Source organism: Sarcophilus harrisii, chromosome 5 (genome assembly GCF_902635505.1).
Source record: "Sarcophilus harrisii chromosome 5, mSarHar1.11, whole genome shotgun sequence".
NCBI classification, from domain to species: domain Eukaryota; kingdom Metazoa; phylum Chordata; class Mammalia; order Dasyuromorphia; family Dasyuridae; genus Sarcophilus; species Sarcophilus harrisii.
The window spans coordinates 274,064,189-274,084,964 of record NC_045430.1 but is presented as its reverse complement, the minus strand read 5'-3'; the positions used below and the strand labels follow the sequence as shown (position 1 = coordinate 274,084,964).

Here is a 20,776-nt window from a genome sequence, read left to right as displayed (position 1 = left end):
GTGCTCTTTCCCCCAACGATCCAGGGCAAAAACAAAACAAGGCTCGCCCTCGTGGCGCTTCCACTCAGAGTTTATTACGCCACGGCTGCCTCAAGTTCTCTGAAGGCAGGAAAGCACCTTATGAGCCTCTTGCTTCACCCACTGCTCAGCACAGCAAGAGGATCCATTCATTGCAACCGAAATTTATTAAATGCCCACTAACTTCCCAGCCTCCGTTTCCCCTTCCAGAAAATGGGGAAGAGCCCCTCAGTAGCTACTTCCCAAAGCTGTTTGTTGCAAGGTTCTAACAAGATCACACAGAACATTTTGCAGACCTCAAAGTTTTACAAACCCCATTTGCTGAAATCCCTCTTCGTGCTGGCAGCTTGTATGAGAACCCTCCTCGCTGCCCCCCTCTCCCCCAACTCCACGTTCCCCTGAATTTTCTCATATATAGTTTATACTTAGGTTTCCCTAACAGGAGGTAAGCTACACGAGGGCAGGGTCTGCCCCACCTCGATCTCGGGCCCCTCACCACTGGCTGGCATGGAGTAGGATTCTAATAAATGTTTGTGGGCCCGGTGAATTCTTTCTGGTCCATCGGATGCTTGCTGACAGGTGATTCAGAGAGGTTTCCCAGAGTTCCAGCTGGAAGGCTCTCTGTATCACCACACCTTTGTTGCAGACCTTGAGCCAAAGTCACAGATGACTAATCACTGTGACCTTGCAAACGCCAACCCGTGACCAAAGTCCTACCTTCTCTCGAGGGCCTGCAGCCATCCCCGCTTGGAATCACAGCCAGAAGGTCCCCAGCAGCTGAGACCTCAGTCAAAGGCTTCTGGGGGGCAGAAGCTCAGAGATTCCTGAAAGTAAAACAGAAGGCTCAGTCAGACACACAACTCAAACACAAATGCTTTTATTTCCCAACATTTCTTTGTACCATCAGTGTTTGCATAGTGCCTGGCACATAGTAGGTGCTTAACAAATGCCCGTCAACTATGATAAACACAGGTCTTTTTTTCATTTAAGGTTTATTTTTTCACCTAAAAATCCATTTTCTCTCCCACTTCCCCTTCCATACAAAAAACCACACCTTTGTAACAAACATCCGTAGATAAGCAAAATGGATTCCTAAGCCAAGTCCAAAAACTTTGTCCCTTTCTTGTCTCTGAGCCCCCCATCGCTCTGTGAGAAGTCGGGGCAGCCATCCTCAGCAAGGAGATCAACCAAATCATTTCCAATGGAGCAGTAATGAACTGAACCAGCTACACCCAGAAAAAAAACTCTGGGAGATGACTAAAAACCATTACATTGAATTTCCAATCCCTATATTTATGCCCACCTGCATTTTTGATTTCCTTCACAAGCTAATTGTACAATATTTCAGAGTCTGATTCTTTTTGTACAGCAAAATAATGTTTTGGTCATGTATACTTATTATGTATCTAATTTATATTTTAATATATTTAACATCTACTGATCATCCTGCCATCTAGGAGAGGGGGTGTGGGGGGGTAAGAGGTGAAAAATTGGAACAAGAGGTTTGGCAATTGTTAATGCTGTAAAGTTACCCATGCATATATCCTGTAAATAAAAGGCTATTAAATTTAAAAAAAAAAGAGAAGTCGGGGCAGCGTGGCTGGAGGTATGGTTAGCGACTGCATGGATTATGGTCTCAAAGGGACAGATTTTACAGTTCAGCATGGAAGCCTAAGCCAAGCCAGCTGAGGAAAAGGTTCTGGCTTTAGTCTCCGATAGCTAAGCAGTCTAGAAGGGCAGTAGGCAGAGGAAGATGGGAATTTCTTTGGGGGCTGAGTGGGGGGGATTTGAGGAAGCCTTTTCATCCAGAGTAAGAGGAATAAATAGATCTCAGTGGACTGGGTAGTCTGAACCCAAACATGGCCCCACAGGAGCCCTCCAGCAGCACACCTAAGGTCAACATTTAACTCTATATCAACTCATCAAGGTTACTGTGAACCTACTGTGTGCAAGCCACTTATCTCTGAGATTCCTATTTCCTCACCTATAGGATGAAGCCTCAGGGGGCAAACGCTATGAACTTGATTGATTCAACAAAGATTAAGTACCTACTATGTGCCCATGAGTTGACTTTGGACCTCTGATACATATGGGACCATAGTGGAGAGTGCAAGTCTTCCTGTTCAAATCCGACCTTAGATACTAGTTACATAATCCTGAGCAAGTTATTTAACCCTGTCCGCTTCAGCTTCCTCATCTGTAAAATGGCTAGAGCAGGAAATAGCCAATCACTCCAGTACCTTTGCCAAGAAAATGGGGTCACAGAGAGTCAGACCTAAGAAGGGCCAATCAATCAGTCGATAACCCCCTCTCTGTGCCGGGCGCTCTACTAATTTCTAAGGACATAAAAAGAAGCAAAAGGCAGTCCCTGTCCTCAGGGGGCTTACACTGTAATGGGGGAGACAACACATAAATAACCATATACTAAGGAGGATAAAAACAGGCTGAATAGGAAATAATCAACAAAAGCTCCAGGCTCATCAGCAACGGGACTGGGCTCGTTTCCAGCCTGGGTAAGACACACAGTGTGGGGGAGAGTGATACATTTAAGCAGATAGAAAGTAACCTCAGGAGGGAGAGGACTCTGACAAGCTGAGAAATCCGGGAAAGCCCTCTGCAGGCGACCGTGGAGTTATGCTCGACCAGGTGAGGAAGGGGAGGATTCTGGGTATGGGAGACACAGGAGTACAAAGGTCCGGGAGAGCAGGGAGGGAGTCAGGCTGGAGCAAAGTGGGAAGGGCAGTAATGGAGCCCGAGCCTGAAAGGCCGGGGGAGCCAGGCTGGGAAGGGGCTTTAGGTCCAACTGCCATTTTATTGAATTTCCGAGTGTTTTTGTGTTGGGAAGAATCTGAGTCACTGCTAGGTTTTAGGAATACTGCTCCGGCCGCCACTGGAGAGAGAATGACCTGAAATGTCCCTTCCAGTATTCCTGGTAGTCTAGGAATCTCTGACCCACGGGGACACCCTCCCCCCCCCTTCACAAACGCCTGGGATTTATCTAACTGGGCTAAGTTCTAAGAGGTGACCGGCCAGAGTGGATTAGAGGGCTAGAGTTGCGGGCAGAAAGACGGGTGCAGATCCTCCCTTTGATACTTGCAAAGTATGTGATTCTGGGCCAGTCCTAATCTTTCTGCATCTCAGCTCTCCCCAGCCAGGACTTATTTCCTGAGCCATGGCTGGATTGTGCTCCCCCCCTCCCCCACTCTCCCATCCCCCTCTCCCCCAGCCAGGACTTATTTCCTAAGCCATGACCAGCCTGTGCTCTCAGGTTCCCACACTAGGCACTTCTGCTGCCAACTAAATACAATCAGAAACCTTAGGGTGGGGCGTCCCATAAGTACTTTAAATGAGATCAGATCTGTAGAGTACACAAGGTCCTCTTCATTCCTTAATCTGAGCCCTTCTGAGCTGAGGTCTGGTGAAATTAATAATAAATTAATAAAAATGCTAACAAATCCTTTGTTTCTAAGAGCACTGAGAAAGTCTTTGGATAACTCGCTTCCTTTAATATGGCTGCATTAGGGTAGCCTGTATTCTATTCAAGTGCAATTTTGTTCAAGGATTTTAATTAACCCAATAATTATCACCCACACACTACCCAGCTTTATTAAAGGCAATGAAACAGTTAAAGCAAGCCGACCAATACAGCTACAACTGGGCATGTCCCATTCCCCGCCCGTGGTCCACCACCTCTCTGACAAAGTGTTTCCCACATCTGAATGGAGCTCTGCCTCGGATGGAAGTGCTGTTTTCTCGACGTGGCGCCTTCATCTGTTACTAGTTGTGAGATGTTGTTTTAGCGGTCCGCTTTCTTTGCCCTGTGTGTCAGTTCATGAGTTGGCTCCTAGTAGAGTCTATCGCATCCGCAAACCAAAATGTATCCTGCATTTCCCCAGTCACGGGGTCCCCACCTAGTCTCCAAATTTCAGCGTGACGACAATTTTTGTCATACTTGAATATTTTTATACTGGGGAAGATGTTTCTCTGGGGTACCTGCTGTCAGAGACACAACTCGTTTAGTCGTTTTCCTAACACAATTCCAGTCTGATTTCCAGAACGCCAATGAGCAAGGCATCGACTTGTTTGCCATCCCACAGGTCCTACCAACATTGATTTCCTTCATCATTTATCATTCTTGCCAGTATGAGGTAAATCTCACTTATTTTAATCTGCAAATCTCTTATTAATGGTAGCTAGGTGGACACCGTGGATAGAAAGCCAGGTCTAGAGTACAGAGTTCAAATCCTGTTTCAGGCACTTCCTAGTGGGGTGACCTTGAGCAAGTCACTTAAGATCTACCTCATCAGTTTCCTCATCTGTAAAACAGGAATAATAATAGCACATACCTGCCACAGTTGTTTCAAGGATTAAATGAGATCATCATTTTCAACACAGCATAGAGTCTCCTATGTAGTAAGCCCTCTATAAATATTACTGGCTATTTCTGTTATTATGAGTTATGATGACAATGATAATAATAGCAACCAAAACGTATTTAAAATTTGCAAAGTGCTTTATACAGATTATCTCATCTGATGATAGGGAAGTGTTGGGGGTGGGGATTATTTTGGTTTGTAAAGGTACAGGGATGATGAATAAACCAATGGGGAAGTAGACTAATACTTCCTTTTCAGAAATTAAAAAAAATAATAATGTTATTGTTTTCCTCCCAAAGAAATGAAAGTTTTGATTTGACTGTGGTGCCTTAAATGGAGGGATTCACCAATGGAGATGGAGGCAGCCCAAGGTGGGGCTACTAGACATGAAAGGGTTAAGTCCTCAGAGCAGGGATTTCTGGTCAGAAAACTGCCAGGGAGTAAAGGCAAGCGTGGTTGGGAAAACCGGACATGGGCTCAGCCCAGCAAGGCCCCCAACCACCAGACCAGCAAGCGTCTTGGAATGGAGCTTCCTCTTCCCATCTTCTCCATCCTCATTTGAACAGTGAGTCCTTTTCAAGAGTTCCCACGACCAGAGAATAGCCTCCTTTCTCTAAAATCCCATGGAAATCATTAACCACTTTCCCAGACTCCCCTGGAGGCCTGAGGTGGGGGCAGGTGGGGAATCTGCTCTCAAAGACTCCATTCCTGGGTTAATAAAAAAAAAAAAAAAAAAAGTCCCAAAGTGAGATGTAAAACACCGGGTCCAAATAAGAAACAAGGCAGTCAAGAGAGATCCAGATCGGAGTGGAGGGGCTGAGGGCCTTTAAGGGCACCAGAGACTGTTTTTAAGTAGCCTTCTGCCAAGCCCCAAAACACACACACACACACACACACACACAGATGCTGACTCCTTGCAGCCAAGATTACTGGAAAAGGCTGAATGAGAAACAAAGCAAGCTGGAGTGAGGGGTAATTAGTGAGAAATGCAGGTGTCTGGATGCTGGGGCAATCAAGGAAGGGCAAACACGTGTCTCCACCTAATTAGCATTCTTGGAACACACCCATGAAGCGCTGAGACATAGCTTGGGGTAAATATGTAATTCTTTGAGACCAAGAAAAGAGAAGAGGAAGAAGATGGCGGGGATCCCCCGCATCAGTGAAACACTCCAGCGGCTCAATTGCCTTCCCACAAACCACCGCGTGAACATCCATCCTCGGAGCCGAGAAAGGAAGTTCTCCAGTCACATGGCTTCTAAGGCCATGGAGCCTTCTGAGGCTTAGAAGCCACTGAGCCCAACTCCTTCATCTTATAGACAAGTAAACTGAGGTTCAGGGTCCCTGGCTACTAAATGTCTGAGGCAGGTTTTAACCGGGGTTCTGTCTAGGACACAGCACGGTCCCAATATGCATTCATATGCTCCGAGACAGACAACCTGAGGCCCCCCTTTGCCTCTCAGATGTCCTCGCACCCAGCCTCAGGTCCCAGGACCTAGAGGCAAGAGGCCAGCTGCTGGAGGCCGCTTCCTCCCTGGAGAATGTCCACAAAAAGCTGACCCAGAGAGCAAGAGGACTGGACCAAGAATGAGTTAAAGATAAAGGATGTTACCCAAACCTGAAAGTAAAGAGACTTGAGTTCAAATCCCACCTTAGTATTCTTGCGACTCTGGGCAAGTCACCACCTCAGTGCTGCTATTATCCCATTTTACAGATAAGGAAACTGAGGCTGAATGACTGGATTGTTGGGGTAACTTAATCTGGTTGGACCTCAGTTTCCTCATCTAGGTGACTTTTAAAAGTTCAAGACAGCATTCCCAAGGTGGGAAAAGTGGGGGAAAAAAGAATTTAAATTGCTTCTTCCTCTGCCATTTTCATATCGAGGACTCAAAGAAAATATCCTCCATTAATCATCCATGGAGAATGGAGGGACCGAAGAACTGGCAAATGGCGGCTTCCCCCTCTATCTCTATCTTAAATCTAGCTCTCCCCAGGATCCCCAACAAATCCCAATTTCCTCCTTATGTGTTTAGCTTCCATACTGTGGGGTTTGCTTCAAGCTTAATTAAGATTAGAGAGAGAGAAACATGGTTAGTCTGATTCAAAATAGTCCCGGTCATTGGCCAGCATGTCCTTCCCCCCCCCCCTTTTATTTATTTTATTTCTATCATGTCTTTTAAGAGGGGAGGGGACAAAAATGATTTGTTTTGTAATAATTATTTTTAGCTTTTACTCTCTTGTAAATCTGGCTTGGTTGGAATTCAGGCAAACACCCTGGACATCAGCAGTCAGATGCTGACGTATCAATGAGGAATTTTGAAAAATGGCTTTAGAAGCACAGTGGGAATCTGTGACTTTGCCAGGCTTAGTGCCCTGCAGCTCGGAGGCGTCAAGGACGCGGCTGCCCTCCCAGATCCGGTGTCCATGGCTGGATTGGGCTGAGGTTTCCCGGATTCCCAGCCCAGTCCTTTTTGTCCTCCACCACTCGGACACGGGGGATCTCGACCAAGTGACTCTCCCCGAGTCTGTAAATGACGGGGCTAGACCGGACGGCTTCTCAGAACCCTACACAGGAGAACACGGAGCCTCTGGTTCCATGTGTGACCTCAGGCCTTTGCTGCCTGTGTTCTCCTTGGTAAAATGAGGGGCTTGGTATGATGGCCTCCAAGGTTCCCGCTGGCTCTAAGGGTAGGACCCCATTACCCCAGGTGATGACTCAGATTCTTTCCAGATCACAACCCTGCTCCCCAACGTCTTTCTCCATTCAGCTTCATGCCCCAATTACTACTCCTTCTCACATGGGAATGGCAGAGAGGCAGAGGAGGGAGGCACTTGGTGATGAGGTGGGAAGCAGCCCAGAAAACTGCACCTCCTTCCTCCTCCATTCTCACCCCACAAGATGCCTCCTCCCTGGCAGCCTTCTCACCCTCCAGCCCTGTGGCTCCTTCTTCTGACGGGTCACTTCCTCCATTTTAAGGAAATGCTCAAGCAGACTTCATCTCCCTCCTGGCTCCACTCCCGACTCTCCGACATCTAATAAATTCTGAATAAATGCTTATAGACTTATAAATAATAATACCTATAGACTTTCCTTAGTTTATAGAGTGAGGGCATTGGCCAGGACTAGTGAGCCAGCCTTGCTGTAAGTATCAAACAAGACAATGCTGATGAAAGGTCCACATTCAGAAAGTTGAGTTAATTATCCATTACACCACACTGTCTCTCTAATGGCCTCTCCCTATTTTCTCTAGGAAGGAACCAAATAAAAACACTAAACAAAGAGAGACAGAGACAGAGAGACTGAGAGACATAGAAAGACAGAGAGACAGAGAAAGACAGAGAGAGAGAGACAGAGACAGAGAGACAGACAGTCACTGAGAGACAGAGAGAGGAAGTCAGGCTAACATGCCTCCCTCTCTAAGCCCTTTTGAAAGTAGGCAGGAAATAAATATTAAATAATGACAGGCCAGACCTAGACCCACATTCACAGCCAAACCTTCCTGCCATCCTTCTTGGGAGGATGAAGATTACACTTTATTCTCTTATGTCTCAATTAAAACTGTTTCCCAAAGTCACTCCAGTAGTGAGTTTCTGCCCCTTTTCAGAAATAAAAGCACCCTCAGGTCACCCGACCCTTTCTCCCCTATCCTGATGGTTCTACCACCAAGAGCAAAACAAGCCAACAGACTGACACTCCTACACAAGCAAACCATCCTGGCCTGGGGGAGCCTGACAAGGCAGTAATTTGAATCTGGACTCTAAATTTGCATGTCGTCATTATTAAAGATTTATTTCCTGCCTCCTTTCAGGAGGGCTTGAAGAGGCAGGCATGTTAGGCTGACTCACGCTCTCACTCCCTGTCTCTTTTCTCTGTGTGTGTCTCTGTGTCTCTCTCTATCTCTCTCATTGTCTCCCCCTCTATCTCAATCTGTGTATCTCTGTCTCTCTGTCTCTCTCTCTCTTACACACACACAGGCTCCCAGCCCCAGCCACAGAAGGCAATTTCACATGGCACAGATGTAGCTGAGGGAGGGGGCCGACCTTTGCAGATTTTTCTCCAGACACAGAAGAGATCTTCCCAACAAAACAATTATCTGTGCGATGGCATCGGCATTCCCCCTTTCAGTACCTCTCCTTCTACTCACATTGATTCAAGATGGTTTTGATTTCCCTGAGAGGAAAAAGCCACGAGCAGCCCACAGGTTAAGGTGGTTTTCTAAATAGAAATAAGCTCGACTGCTTATCCTCCTCATCTCTACCTTGTGGAACCCCTGGCTTCCTCGAAAACACAGCTTGGGTGTCTCTCCCCCTCCTCCCCCCCCCCCCCACCTACAAAGCCTTTTCTTCATCTTTTCCTCCCATCTGGAAATTATTTTCTTTCCTTATCTGTGAACATGCTGTAGATCTCCTCCCTCACCCGTACCCCACCAAAGAACAAAGTGCTTGGAAGCCAGGAAGCCTCCTCCCGTCTCTTTATCTGCAGGTTCTTACACTCATATGAACTTGTGATCGCAGCCCATCCACACCAGACTAACCAGTTCTGCTCTAGTGCCTGCCTTCCCCATGGTGAACTCTGGGAGAGGGAAGGGTCTATCAAATTTGCTGGGGGGCGGGGGGAGTCTTCCTCCATGCTCCATGACATCACATGGATGATGACGGTGGACACAAAAAAGGGCGTCCACTGGTTACTTCTTTCTCTCATCATCTGCCTGGCCCGGACATTTTTTTTTTGGACATCTTTTGCTCCAGTCTCATTGTTAATTCTTCATTAGGCAATCTTAGTCCCCACAAAGGCCAACAAACACACACACACACACACACCCTTTTCTTCCCAATTCCCTTTAATGTTATTCCTTCCCATCTCTTGATTAGTTCCATGACTCCCTCACTAGACTAGAACTCCTTGAGGACAGGAGCTACTTTTTGCCTTTCTTTGCATGTCCAGTACTTAACACGGTGCCTGGCACACAGTAGGTGCTTAATAAATGTTTACTGGCAGACTGACACAAATTGTGCCCTAAGATTTACAAAGCCCTTTGTCAAACCAACAATCGATTATACAGGTTATTATGATGTTTATTTTTGAAATGAGAAAAATTATGCGATTTTTTTCGTGGTCATACAGTTGAGAAGTTCAAGACTCCAAGTCCCATGTTCAGAATGATAACCTCAGAGGCCATGGAGTCCCACCCAGATTAGCCAAACAACTTCTACGTCCCCAATAAGAGGACATCATCCTTTGCTTGAAAACCTCAGGTGAGGGGGAACTCACTACCTCTGAAGGAGGCTGACCATACTTCTGGATGGCTATAATAATTGTTATTGTATTAATGGCATTTTATTTTTATTTTATTATTATAACTAATAATTAGGCATTTAAGTAGCACTTTAAGGCTAGCAAAGTAATTTAAGTATGTTCCCTCATTTGGTCCTTAGAATAATCCTTTAATTTAGATATGATTGTTATTCTCATTTTACAGATGAGGTAACTGAGGCTGAGAGGTAAAGTGCCCTGTCCAAGGTCACAAAGCCAGTAATATTCAGGTTCTGAACTTAGGTTTTCCCAACTCCAAGCCTCAGTCTCTATTCATTGTCCCAACTAGCTGCCTATAACAACCATTTCCTTTAGCACAGCTAACTTTAAGATTTTTGAATTATCTCTCACCTCTCACCCCAGTGCCCTTTGCTTGCTTTCTTTCTTTTTTTTCCTGAGGCAATTGGGGTTAAGTGATTTGCCCAGGGTCATACAGCCAGGAAGTATCTAAGACCAGATTTGAACTCAGATCTTCCTGACTTCAAGGCTAGTGCTCTATCCACTGCAGCACCCAGCTGCCCCTGCCCTTTGCTTTCCATTCTGCTCTCTCTGGGGTCAAACAGAAAATCTTATTTCTCCTCCCGTGACAGCTTTCATTATTTGAAGAAACGGAGCAAATTACTGCTCTTGGCGTAAATGTGACTAGACTTCTAGCACTAACGTGGCGTCTCATGGACCAAGAAAGCTTTGTACACCCCACCTACAAAGTCCTACTAGGATCCTTCCTCTTCCTCATCCTTGAGTGTGCTCCAGAAATGAAAGGAAATAGGAGGAAATTAAGGCTGCTCAAAAAATTCTGGGGAGGAGAGCATATAGTCATATACCAGAACACTCTAAAAGTCATACACCAAAACACTCTGCCATTTGCAGCCCAGAATCCATTTCCCCAATATTTCCTAATTCTACGTACAGAGATTAGGTTTTTTAAGCTGGTCCAAAAAGATGTACTCAACTAATAGTGAAGTTAAAATGGTAGGCTCAGGTAAAGCAAACAGCAGCACTGTTGAGCTAAGCATTAAAACAGAAAACAAGAAAGGCAAGAAACTCATAATTTATATATGTATGTATAAATATATAAAATCAATACTGACGCATAGGAAGAAATGGGTTTCATTCATTGAGACAATAAATATTGACTTACTAAGCGCCCACTTGCTGGGCATTAAGAAACACCCCAAATTTAGATCATGAAACTCTACTCTCCTACGATTCCTAATCCAAGACAAAGGCATTAAGATAGTGCAATGGAAACAGGACTGAACCTGGAGTCAAGAAAACAGTTTAAATCTTGTGTCTGCTCAAGGTAGCTGTGGGACCCTGGCCAAGTCATCTTACTTCTGAGCTTCAAATTTCTCCATGCTAAAACGAGGGGAAATATTAACACCTTGTATGGGATTATCATGAGGACCCAAGGAAATAACATATAAAGCAATTTGCAAAAAACTCCCTAAGTGCTAACGAAGAAGACAAGACACAAAAGCAGAAAACTAGAGGCCTTCATTGAAGGGTGATAGTAAATAAACATTTCTGGAGGCCTTAAAAAAGGCTTAAGGAGGACTCGGAGACATTTGGGATCTTTCTGTAATAATTGAACAGAAAAGGGAAGAGAACAGAGGGATGAATGGCATGTGGAAGAAAAACTAACATGTAGAAGCCTGGGGGGAAAAAACAGGAAAAGCAGAGTCTCATATTGCAGAAGGTCTCCTGGATGAGGATGAAGACATTAACAGGGCTGCCAGCCACTAGGGGGAGCCCTCAAACTAAGACAGTTTGGTTGCTGTAGAACTAAGGAAAAGGAACAGCAAGAAATGGGGAATGATGAGGGAACATTCAGGGTCCTCATTATAGTGTATGTTCTGTTGGAGAGCAAGACTTCTGGAAGGCCCATAGTGCATTGCAAACAAAGCAGAAATGGTCTGGAGATATTTCGGGAGGGTTTTCCATCTAACAAACTCAAGCTGAAACTATACATACGGAGCCCTGTGACAGCACAGTGATTTAGAAAATCAAGAATTAACATCCCTGATGCGCCATGGTGTTTTCCCTTCTGGTTCCACAGCCAGTCAGGAGTGTTGCCTGTTCCTGGGTTTGACACCTTTGAGCTCCGCTGCTGTGCTTCTACGTCAATATAAATAACATGTTGACCGAACAACAGACTTTTCATCTCAGGGGCTTGTAACGAACCCTTTCTTCGCTGTAGAACTCTGGTTCTGCCCCTGAGGATTAGGGATAGAGGGCAAGGGGAAGGGCCCATACAGTTATGTGTTTACCTAGAGGCCACAGGCATCCTCTTATGGGTCACACCTTTACCACAACCCAGTGTAGCTCTAGTTCTCTCCCATAATCGCCTCCTGGCATCGATTCAGGAACACGCTTAATACCTGTGACCTTACTTTTCTACCTTCTCCCTCTCACCGATTGCTAAATCGGGCCATCAGGAGAAGAAACCTAAATCCATCTATTAAATTTCTACAAGCAAGGAAAGGGTGGAATCTTAGGGGTGGACGGGACCTCATAGGTCACCTTCACTATCTGTGACTTAGTTCAGTACAAGGCTTACAGAGAAGGTATCCTAAGATGTTAATTATTCATACCACATCTGTCTGATGTTTTGTTTACTGAAGATAACAGAGATCTGCCTGCAAATATATCCTGATAAACTACTATCTGTTTAGCAGGCATAAAGGGTAAGAATTTGGGATTCTCCTTCAGGGAGTAAGCTGGGAAAATCTGGGGGTTTCCTCCCTTCTCCTTATAAGGGCCTTGAACATACCACCAAAGTCCTTCCTTGATGCTTTATGGTCGAGTGTGGGGAACTTTCTATAGAATGAAGTCCTTGAGGGTAAGATCTGGTTTGTCCTTGTCTTCCAGAGTCTAACATTTACCTCCAGGTAAGTGCTTGTAGATCGACGGAGTCTCAAGGACTATGAAAGAGGCATTGGAACTTTGGAAGGAACTTTGGAAGGAACTGGAAGGAACCATCCAATTACTGACTAAAGGCCTAGTTAAGTCTGGCTAAGGGCGAGGTTAGAAACCAGGCTCTGAATATATCCTCACTATAAAAACTCATGAAAAATGCCATTTAGGTACACCTCAATGTGACCCTGAATCAATAGCGATAATCACAATTGTAACAAGAAAACTGAGAATCTATCTTTTTTTGGTCTGTTTTTTAACGTTTCAGAAAACAGTATTTCTAGATCATGCCATGAGTAAGTATCATTTGTCTCAAAGGTGATTGATAAAGTCCTCAACCAATAGGAACTACTATCGAATAACATTATCCTGGTTAAGGAGGAATCAGTAGGTACTTACAGGGCTAAAGACTCTTCCCAACATGGGGTCAGGAAAGCTTGGATTCAAATTTCATCCCTGACACTCAGTAGGTGGGTTGATTCTGCACTTGTCAGTTAAAACTCTCTTTATTCATCGGTAAAATGGGAAGAGGTTCTACTCTTGGTAGAAGCTACCACTTTGCAAGTGCTGCATCAATGATGGGGAGGCAGTCAGGGGACCATGTAGACAGAGCACTAGACTTGGAGTGAGAAAGATCAGAGTTCCAATTCTCCATCAGAGAGATTTTGTATGAACCTGAACAATTGGAACCCGAAGCTCAGTTGGCTCCTCTATAAAACGGGTTAACGGTATCACCTTCTTCAAGAGATTATTATGTGGATCAAATGATATAATATAGGTAGGATTCTTTGGAACCTTGAAGGGCTAGGCATGTATGTGTGTATTATATTGTTATCAGATACTGTTTCAGACAGAAATAGTCTTTTATTTTAATAAGCTGCGGCCCACTTCCTAGGTAGATATGTCACCTTCATTTTGGAAGCAACCAGGAGCATTGGGGAACGTCAGCTTGGTCAGTTTAGACACCTTGAAAGCATCTAATGGGCAATTCCAGGAGCAGAAAAAACAGGTGGTAGGACATGGATTACATCGAAAACTTTTTCTTCTAGGATATTTGGAGATTATAATCATGTGATATGGCAACATCTACTAGAAACACATTTTAATTTTTGTGGGTTGTTATAGATCTGGGCTTTTGTGGGCATTAATGACTTCACAGGGTCCCAAGTCCCAGTAGTTTCTTGGTTGAAATTGAGGGTTGTATTTGTTATTGCTAGTGTAATAATAAAACTACTACAAATTATCATATCTTATAAATAATAATAAAATTATTTTATAAGCTATAATAATAAAAACACTAAATAATACTAATTCTAAAATTTATATTTTATAAATTATATTACTAAAATTATATTTTATAGCCTATAATGATGAAAAATACTAAATGATACTTAAAATCATTATATTTTATAAAGTATAATATCTCTGAGGAACTAGAAAGCAAATTCTAGTTTGATTGATTTGTCTTCTCCTAAAAACTAGAATCCTTTACACATGGACTCAAGCAACATCCTGAAGGCTTGACTCGGTAGAATTGGGCCTGTGGACATCACAGAGTCAACGGAAAGATTAAAGAAATATGAGAAGCCGACTTAGCACCGAGGTTACTGGGTCTTGTTCTTTATCTGTGGAGTTTGAACTGAGCTTTCCCTATTTTAAAGACAAAAGGACTCTGGTCACAACATGTCTTTAAATGAGCCTATAATTAAAGCCAAATTAGTGAACTTGAGGGGTACCAATAAAGGTGATTATGGGGAGTGAAAATGAGCTGAATTCTGGTCCTGATTCTGACGCACCCTGAGCCTCAGAGCCATAGACAAGTGAACGTCTCAATACTCTGGACTCAAGATAAAAACCCAAACACGGCTGTGCTCTGCATTCATGAAAGGGGCTTCCTATGTCGATAAAATTACAGGTCCAGACATACGGGGCTGAATGGAAAGCCAAAGGGAATCAACCAACAACGTCATTCTTATGACCCACCCAATGAATTAGTTATAAAGGGAATGGTGTAACATTCCCTTCGGAATAGGCCTTTGATCCTTATCAGGGATCGACATTTCATAACCATATTGGAGATTTAGAGATCACATCATCCAAACCTTTTACAAATAAGGCAAATGAAATGACTTGTCCAAAGTCGCATGGCTAGTTAGTGAGAGAATGAGGAGAGACTAGATATGGTGGATTGGACTCTCTGAGGTAGTGCAAGGTTCCTAATCGGGGTGTCCCCCATTAGGATGCAAGCACCTAGAAGGAAAGGACTCTTGGGCCTTTTTATGCATCCTCAGCAATGTCTGGCAAAGATGAAGAACTTGGAAAATGCTTATTGGTTAATTGATCTAGTTCAACCCCCCTCAGTTTATAAATGAGAGAAAGGGTCCAACAAAGCCAAAGCCTCCTAGTGGCAGAACCGAAATCTGACCTCCCCAGGCCTGGGACTTTAAGCCCAGTCAGCACCCCCAGGACCCCCCATTCCTGCACTTTTGTTAATTTTTAATCTAATTATTCAATCACACTTTAGTTGCCTCAGGGCCCAACTGTTGACAAAATGCTTTAATATATGTAATGGAATTAGAGGCTGGACCTAAGCTTTCGGAGTTTTAGAAAATTGCCTATGGACTCGAGCCCAAGGTTTCTGCCCGCGGAGACCAGCTCTCTCTATCCAGGAGAAGGATGTAAAAGGGGAAAGGGGCACAGTACTCAGAGGTGCAGGAACACAGACAAGGGGTGCACGGGACGGGCAGACGCAAGTGGGGAATGAGCTCTGTCCTTGCTGGCAATACTAGAACCAATGACTTGGGGAATGGATCCAGGCCCTCTGGAAGCCTGCCCCGGGGACTGGCAGGGAGGACGCATCTCTGAGGTGAGGAGGCTGGGTAGCACCTCCACCAGACATCTCTCTGCCAGGCTGCCTCCTTGCCTCCCATGCCACAATCCTGGCATCAAACATCCCACCCCTTCCCAGCGCTATAGGGCTCGGCTCTAACGTGGCTCACAGGGTGGGAAGCTGCCTCAGGATAGAGGCCAAGTTTGGGCATGAAAGGAGAGAAGACTGGGGGGGGGGGGTTGGGGGTTGGGGGGAAGGCAGAGAATCAAGTCTTACACAGGTATCTCCCCCTCCCTCCCCACCAAGTCAGCCACCAAAGGGATTCAAGTTCCATCAGGCCTCCTGCAAGTATTAGAACAACGAGCAGACTCCACAAGGTAAAGGAGACAACCTGGGCCACATGGCCCTGGTTCCGGTGTAAGAGCAAATCCTAAGGAAGAGGGTTCGGCCCAAAGTCAGCCCAGGTCTGATCAGGTGCTGCTAAAGGCGGCCAGACGGAGGCTGGAGAGGGCGGGGAGGGGGGGGGAAGGGGGCGCTACAACGAGACCGGCGGCTCGGGATTCTCAAGCTGCCAGGGCTGCAGACGCTGGGAAGCAAAGGGAAAGCTCCAGAAGGAGCCATCCCAACCGCGCCCCACCAAGGTCCCCGTTTCCGGCGCTCAGGAAGTCGGAGCCCAGGGTGCGTTAAGGGAAATGGAGGGTCGCGCAGCCAGAACCCCAGCTCGGGTCATCCCCCGCAGGAGGCACCCTGCTTTGGGGCAGGGCGGGGCCCTCGTGGGCACATGCCAGGCCCGCCCATCCAGTGGATCCGGCCCGGAACTCCCCAGGCTGCCGGTGCTCCCCGGACCCTCCCCCCTCCGGGGGGCGCGGAGAAGCGCCCCGGCACCTCGCCTCCCGAGCCGGCATCCGGAGGGGGGTCAGACCGATCCGGCCCCCCCATCTCTACCCCTGCGCCCGGGCACCGGTGCCCGGGGCCAACCGCCGGCCAGGCGGCTCCCGTGGCCCCGGCAGCCAGGCTCGGCTCCGGCCGCGCTCCGGCCCCCCCAGCTGCGGCCCCACGGGCGGGGGCGCCCGGCAGGCTCGGGGGCGGGGGCGCCCGGCTGGCTCAGGCTCGGGGGAGGGGGCGCCCGGCAGGCTCAGGCTCGGAGGAGGGCGCCCGGCAGGCGGGGGAGGGGGGCGCCCGGCTGGCTCAGGCTCGGGGGAGGGGGCGCCCGGCTGGCTCAGGCTCGGGGGAGGGGGCGCCCGGCTGGCTCAGGCTCGGGGGAGGGGGGCGCCCGGCTGGCCCGGGGGAGGGGGCGCCCGCCTGGCTCAGGCTCGGGGGAGGGGGCGCCCGCCTGGCTCAGGCTCGGGGAGGACCGCCGGCTGGGAAGGCAGACGCGGAGACGTCCGGCCCGGAGGAGCGCCCGGGGCTGCCGCCCCCAGCCCCGAGCCCGCGCGCCCCCGGCCCGGCGCGGCCCTGGTTCCGGCCCCAGCCCCCCCAGCCCCCCAGCGCGGGCCCCGGCTCACCTGCAGCCGCCAAGGTTAAGAGAGCCGGGCGGGGAGGCAGCGGAGCAGGCGCGCGCCGCGGGCCATCGCCGCCTCTCCGGACGCGGGGCCGGCCCGAGCCTCGCGCTGCGCCCGCGTGCTCCCGGGGTGGGCGAGAAGAGCGGGGCCGGCGCGGGCGGCAGCTCCCGGGCGGCGCCCCCGGCTTCGGCCACAACTTCTTCGCCCGCGCTGCCGGGCCTGGCGGGCTGGGGAGGGCGGAGCCCGACCATCCGGGGGCGGGGCCCCACGGGGCCGGGGCGGGGCCGGGCGCCCCGTGGGGCCGGGGCACGCGCTCTGCCACCAATCAGGGGCCGCCTCTCGGCCGGGGGGAGGAGCGAGCGGATTCCGTGACGTAGCACGGGGCGCTCTGGCCTCTCCCCCGGGCCAGGTAGGGGCAGAGGTGGAAGAAGCGGAGGAGGGGCCCCAGACCCCGAGCCGGTAGGACCCCCCCCCCCGAGGCCACAAAGGCCGGCCCGCTCCCTGCACAAAGGGGGCGGGGTATTCAGCCCGGAGGGGAAGCGATCACCCGCAGCCTCAGCGGTGACATCTGAACCCAGGGCCCGAAACTCCCGAGGGCGCGCTCGTTTCTCCGAGCTGGGCTGAAGGGGAGGGGGGGCGGGGGGGGTCAGCTCTCTCAGGGAAATGAATGGCCACCAAGGAGACAGATGTGGGGGGGACAGATGTGGGGGGGACAGATGTGGGGGGGACAGATGTGGGCCGAGGAGAGGCGGGCGATGAGAACCACCGAGATGTCCCCGGGCCAGATGCGCCTCGCACGGGATGCGCGGACTAGCGGGGGGTCGGGAGTGTGGGACCGGGAAAGTTGGGATCAAACTGGAAGCAAAAGGCGCGGCCGGGGGGGGGGGCAGGTGGGGACCCGGGAGCAGCAGAAGGGGCGAAAACGAGGCAGGTGAAGGCAGATGTGGAGGCTTCGGGCTGGGATCTGAGGCGCTGGAGCCCACGGAAAGTGTGTGTGTGTGTCTGTGTGTGTGTGTCCGTGTGTGTGTGTGTGTCCGTGTGTGTGAGTGTGTGTGTGTGTCCGCGCGCGGGGGGATGTTGGGGGAGGGCGATCAATAGGAGGGTTTGTCCGCCACTTCGGAAGCGAATTATGGGGCAGGAAGGAAAACCGGAGATGCCCCGAGGCAGCCAAAAATGAAAGGGCTCTTCGGCCTGGGCGCGCGCGTTTGCAAACCCCCGAGAGCTTCCCCCGCCCGACCCCAAACCGGGGCAGGAGGGAGGGGCGAGGCGGCTGCCGTCTCCCCTGTTGGGGGCCAGGCTCTTCCCTCCCAGCAGTCTCCCTCTCCCTCTCCCCCGCCCGATTTTCCGGGAGAGTTCAGTTTGGAGCAGAGGGGTGCCTCCACCCCACCCTCCCCCATGCGGAAGGGCTAGAGGTGAGACGAGCCCGCGCGTGCGGAGTAAGGGGGCAAGCTCCCCAGGGCCAGGGAGAGGGCCCCGGCATCCCGAGATTCCGAACCCGTGTCCCCTCCCCCCCTCGGGGAGAGGCGTCCTGTACCGTACCTTCGGAGAGAGTGCGGGAAACGTGCGCGCACGCGACCGAGCTGTCATTCCCTGCCTCTCGCGCTACATCTCTCCCTCTTTCTCTGTCTCCCTGACTCTATCTCTGCGCGTCTCCGAGTGTCCGTCTCTCCCGTCTCCAGTCTATCTTTCCCCGCCCCGCCCTCCTCCTCCCCCTCCCCCTCCCCCAGGGTTCATTTTAACCCTTCCCCTCCCACCCTTGACTCTCCCGGGTTTGGACTCCGCCTTTTCTCACCTGGAGATTCCGCAGTTGCCGGAAGATTCTTTTCTTCACCTAAGGAAGGCAAACTTTGCATTTGCTGGCTCCTTCCTTCTGCCCTCCCCCCCCTCCCCTGTCCATCTCCCTGCTTCTCTCGGCAGGATTCTGTGTGTCTCTCTCTCTCTCCGTTTTTCTGGCTGACTCTGGCTCGCTCCGGCTCCTCCTCTCCCTTCCCCCGCTTCCTATTGTCACCAGTCTCCCCCTCTCTGTGCCCACTGGGAACTCCGCCACTGCGGGCTGGGGGGGAGAGGGAGGGCTTCGATCCTAAGGGAAGTATTTACTTGTCGGGAATAGCTTCGTGTGCCTATGTGTGTGCGTGCGTGTGCGTGCAAGAGTCTATATATGCGTGTGGGTAACGATTTCCCAATAGTGCATCGAGGTGATACCTTCCCAGGACTGCGCCCCGCCCGCCCAGAGGAGAACAAAAGTAGCCCCTAGAGTCCCTGGACGTTTTTATTTCCCCAGATAAAGCAGGTGAGAGTCTCTGGCCCTTTAAAAAAAATTGGTCAAAAAAAAAAAAAAAGATTTCGCCTCACGCACAGCCCATTATTCCTGAACAAGCTTATTAATGCTCTAAAATTAGCATTCTCCGCTGGGTTGTATTTTTAAAAGTAACAATCTAAAAGTCTAAAGGGGTAAATCACTGGCTCCAAACGGCACCAATGCCGGGATCCGTCTTCTCCAGCTCTTGCCAACAGTTTTCCTTCCTTCCCCGGCATCTCGGGCTGTTGGCAGAGTCACTGGCTCCTTTGCTGAGGAGATGGGAGTTGTTGCTTCCTCTCAACTTTCCGATGCAAGCCTTCCCATCTGAGATAGCTTCAGAACCAAGAACCAGTGGGCCGAAAGGTCCATCTGACGTGAAAAATATAACTGGGATCCAAATATTCCTAAATTCAAAATATAATGTGGGAAAGAGTAAGAGGATCTAAATTCAGATCCTGACTCTGGCTGTTATTGCTGTGTGACCTTGGACAAGTCACTTAATTTGGATTTGGATTCAAATCAAAAGTTCAAAACCTTAAGTTCTTAACGAGAGAAATGAAGTGGTCCTTCCCTGGTACTTCCTTCATGTCTGACTCTCTGACTCGGTCTGGAGTTTTCTTGTGATTAAAATATCATGCCTAGTGGCCAACTCATGGAGGAGGATCTCCATACTCGGCTTCTGTAGTGGTTCCCAGAGTGATATACACACTGCCACTAGCCTGGGCCCAGAAGGCTTTCCAAGCTGAAGGGAGCTGCCAGAACTTGTGCCTCCCAGAGCTCAGGGGAGGCTTTGGAGAGGAACTTGAAGAGAGAATGTGCTGGATCAAAAGATGGTGGAGGAAACAATTGGATGCTTAATACCTGGGTGATGTCCTTTCATCTCCCTGAGCCTCCTCAATAGATCTGATCATGTGATTCCTCTACTCAAATCTCTTCAGTGGGGCAGCTGGTATCATAGGCAATAGAGTCAAGAAGACCTGAGTTCAAATCCAACTTTAGATCCTAGCAAGTCATTTGACCACCTCAGTTTGGAAAGCAGGGCTAAGAATAGTACCTTCAGCACCAGCCTTGAGGAGGACTTGAGTTCAAATCCAAAGTCACTTAACACTTCCTAGCTGTGTGACCTTAGGCAAGTCACTTAGCTCCAATTGTCTCAGCAAAAAAAAACAAAAAAACAAAAAAAAAAAAACAGTACTTCCTCTCAAAGTTATTGGGAGAAACACATGAGAAATTTGCAAAATACTTAGAATGATGACTGGTACATTGGAGGCCCTTATAATGTTAGCTACTCTGATTACCAATGACTCTATTGCTTATAGAGCTACTGGGAGGCGCTGCAGACTGGGCCTACAGTCAGGAAGATTCCTCTTCCTGAATTCAAATCTGACCTCAGTTGCTTTCTAGCTGCATGACCCTGAACAAAGCACTTAATCCTGTTTGCCTCAATTTTCTCATCTGGAAAATGAGCTGGAGAGGAAGGTGGCGAACCACTCCAGTATCTCTGCCAAGAAAACTCCAAATGGC

The 20,776-nt window shown here is 48.9% G+C and overlaps 1 protein-coding gene across 7 annotated transcripts in view; it reads right to left on the bottom strand.

The window, feature by feature from the left end:
• The window catches only part of OSBPL3 (oxysterol binding protein like 3), a 126,297-nt gene extending 107,431 nt beyond the window's left edge, over positions 1-18,866 (bottom strand). For 5 of the 7 annotated variants that reach the window (XM_031940576.1, XM_031940580.1, XM_031940582.1 and 2 more), the window contains exons 1-2: positions 16,957-17,211; positions 736-842 (exon numbers count right to left, since the gene is read on the bottom strand). Coding sequence is in view for 1 of the 7 variants with exons in the window: in XM_031940579.1 (XP_031796439.1) it covers positions 736-759 (24 nt within the window). In the remaining 6 variants the exon portion in view is untranslated. Of the gene's footprint in view, positions 1-735; positions 843-16,956; positions 17,212-18,492; positions 18,622-18,745 lie in introns of those variants that run through there. The other 2 variants (XM_031940578.1, XM_031940577.1) reach the window with 2 other exon arrangements.
• Between the last annotated feature and the right edge of the window lie 1,910 nt (positions 18,867-20,776).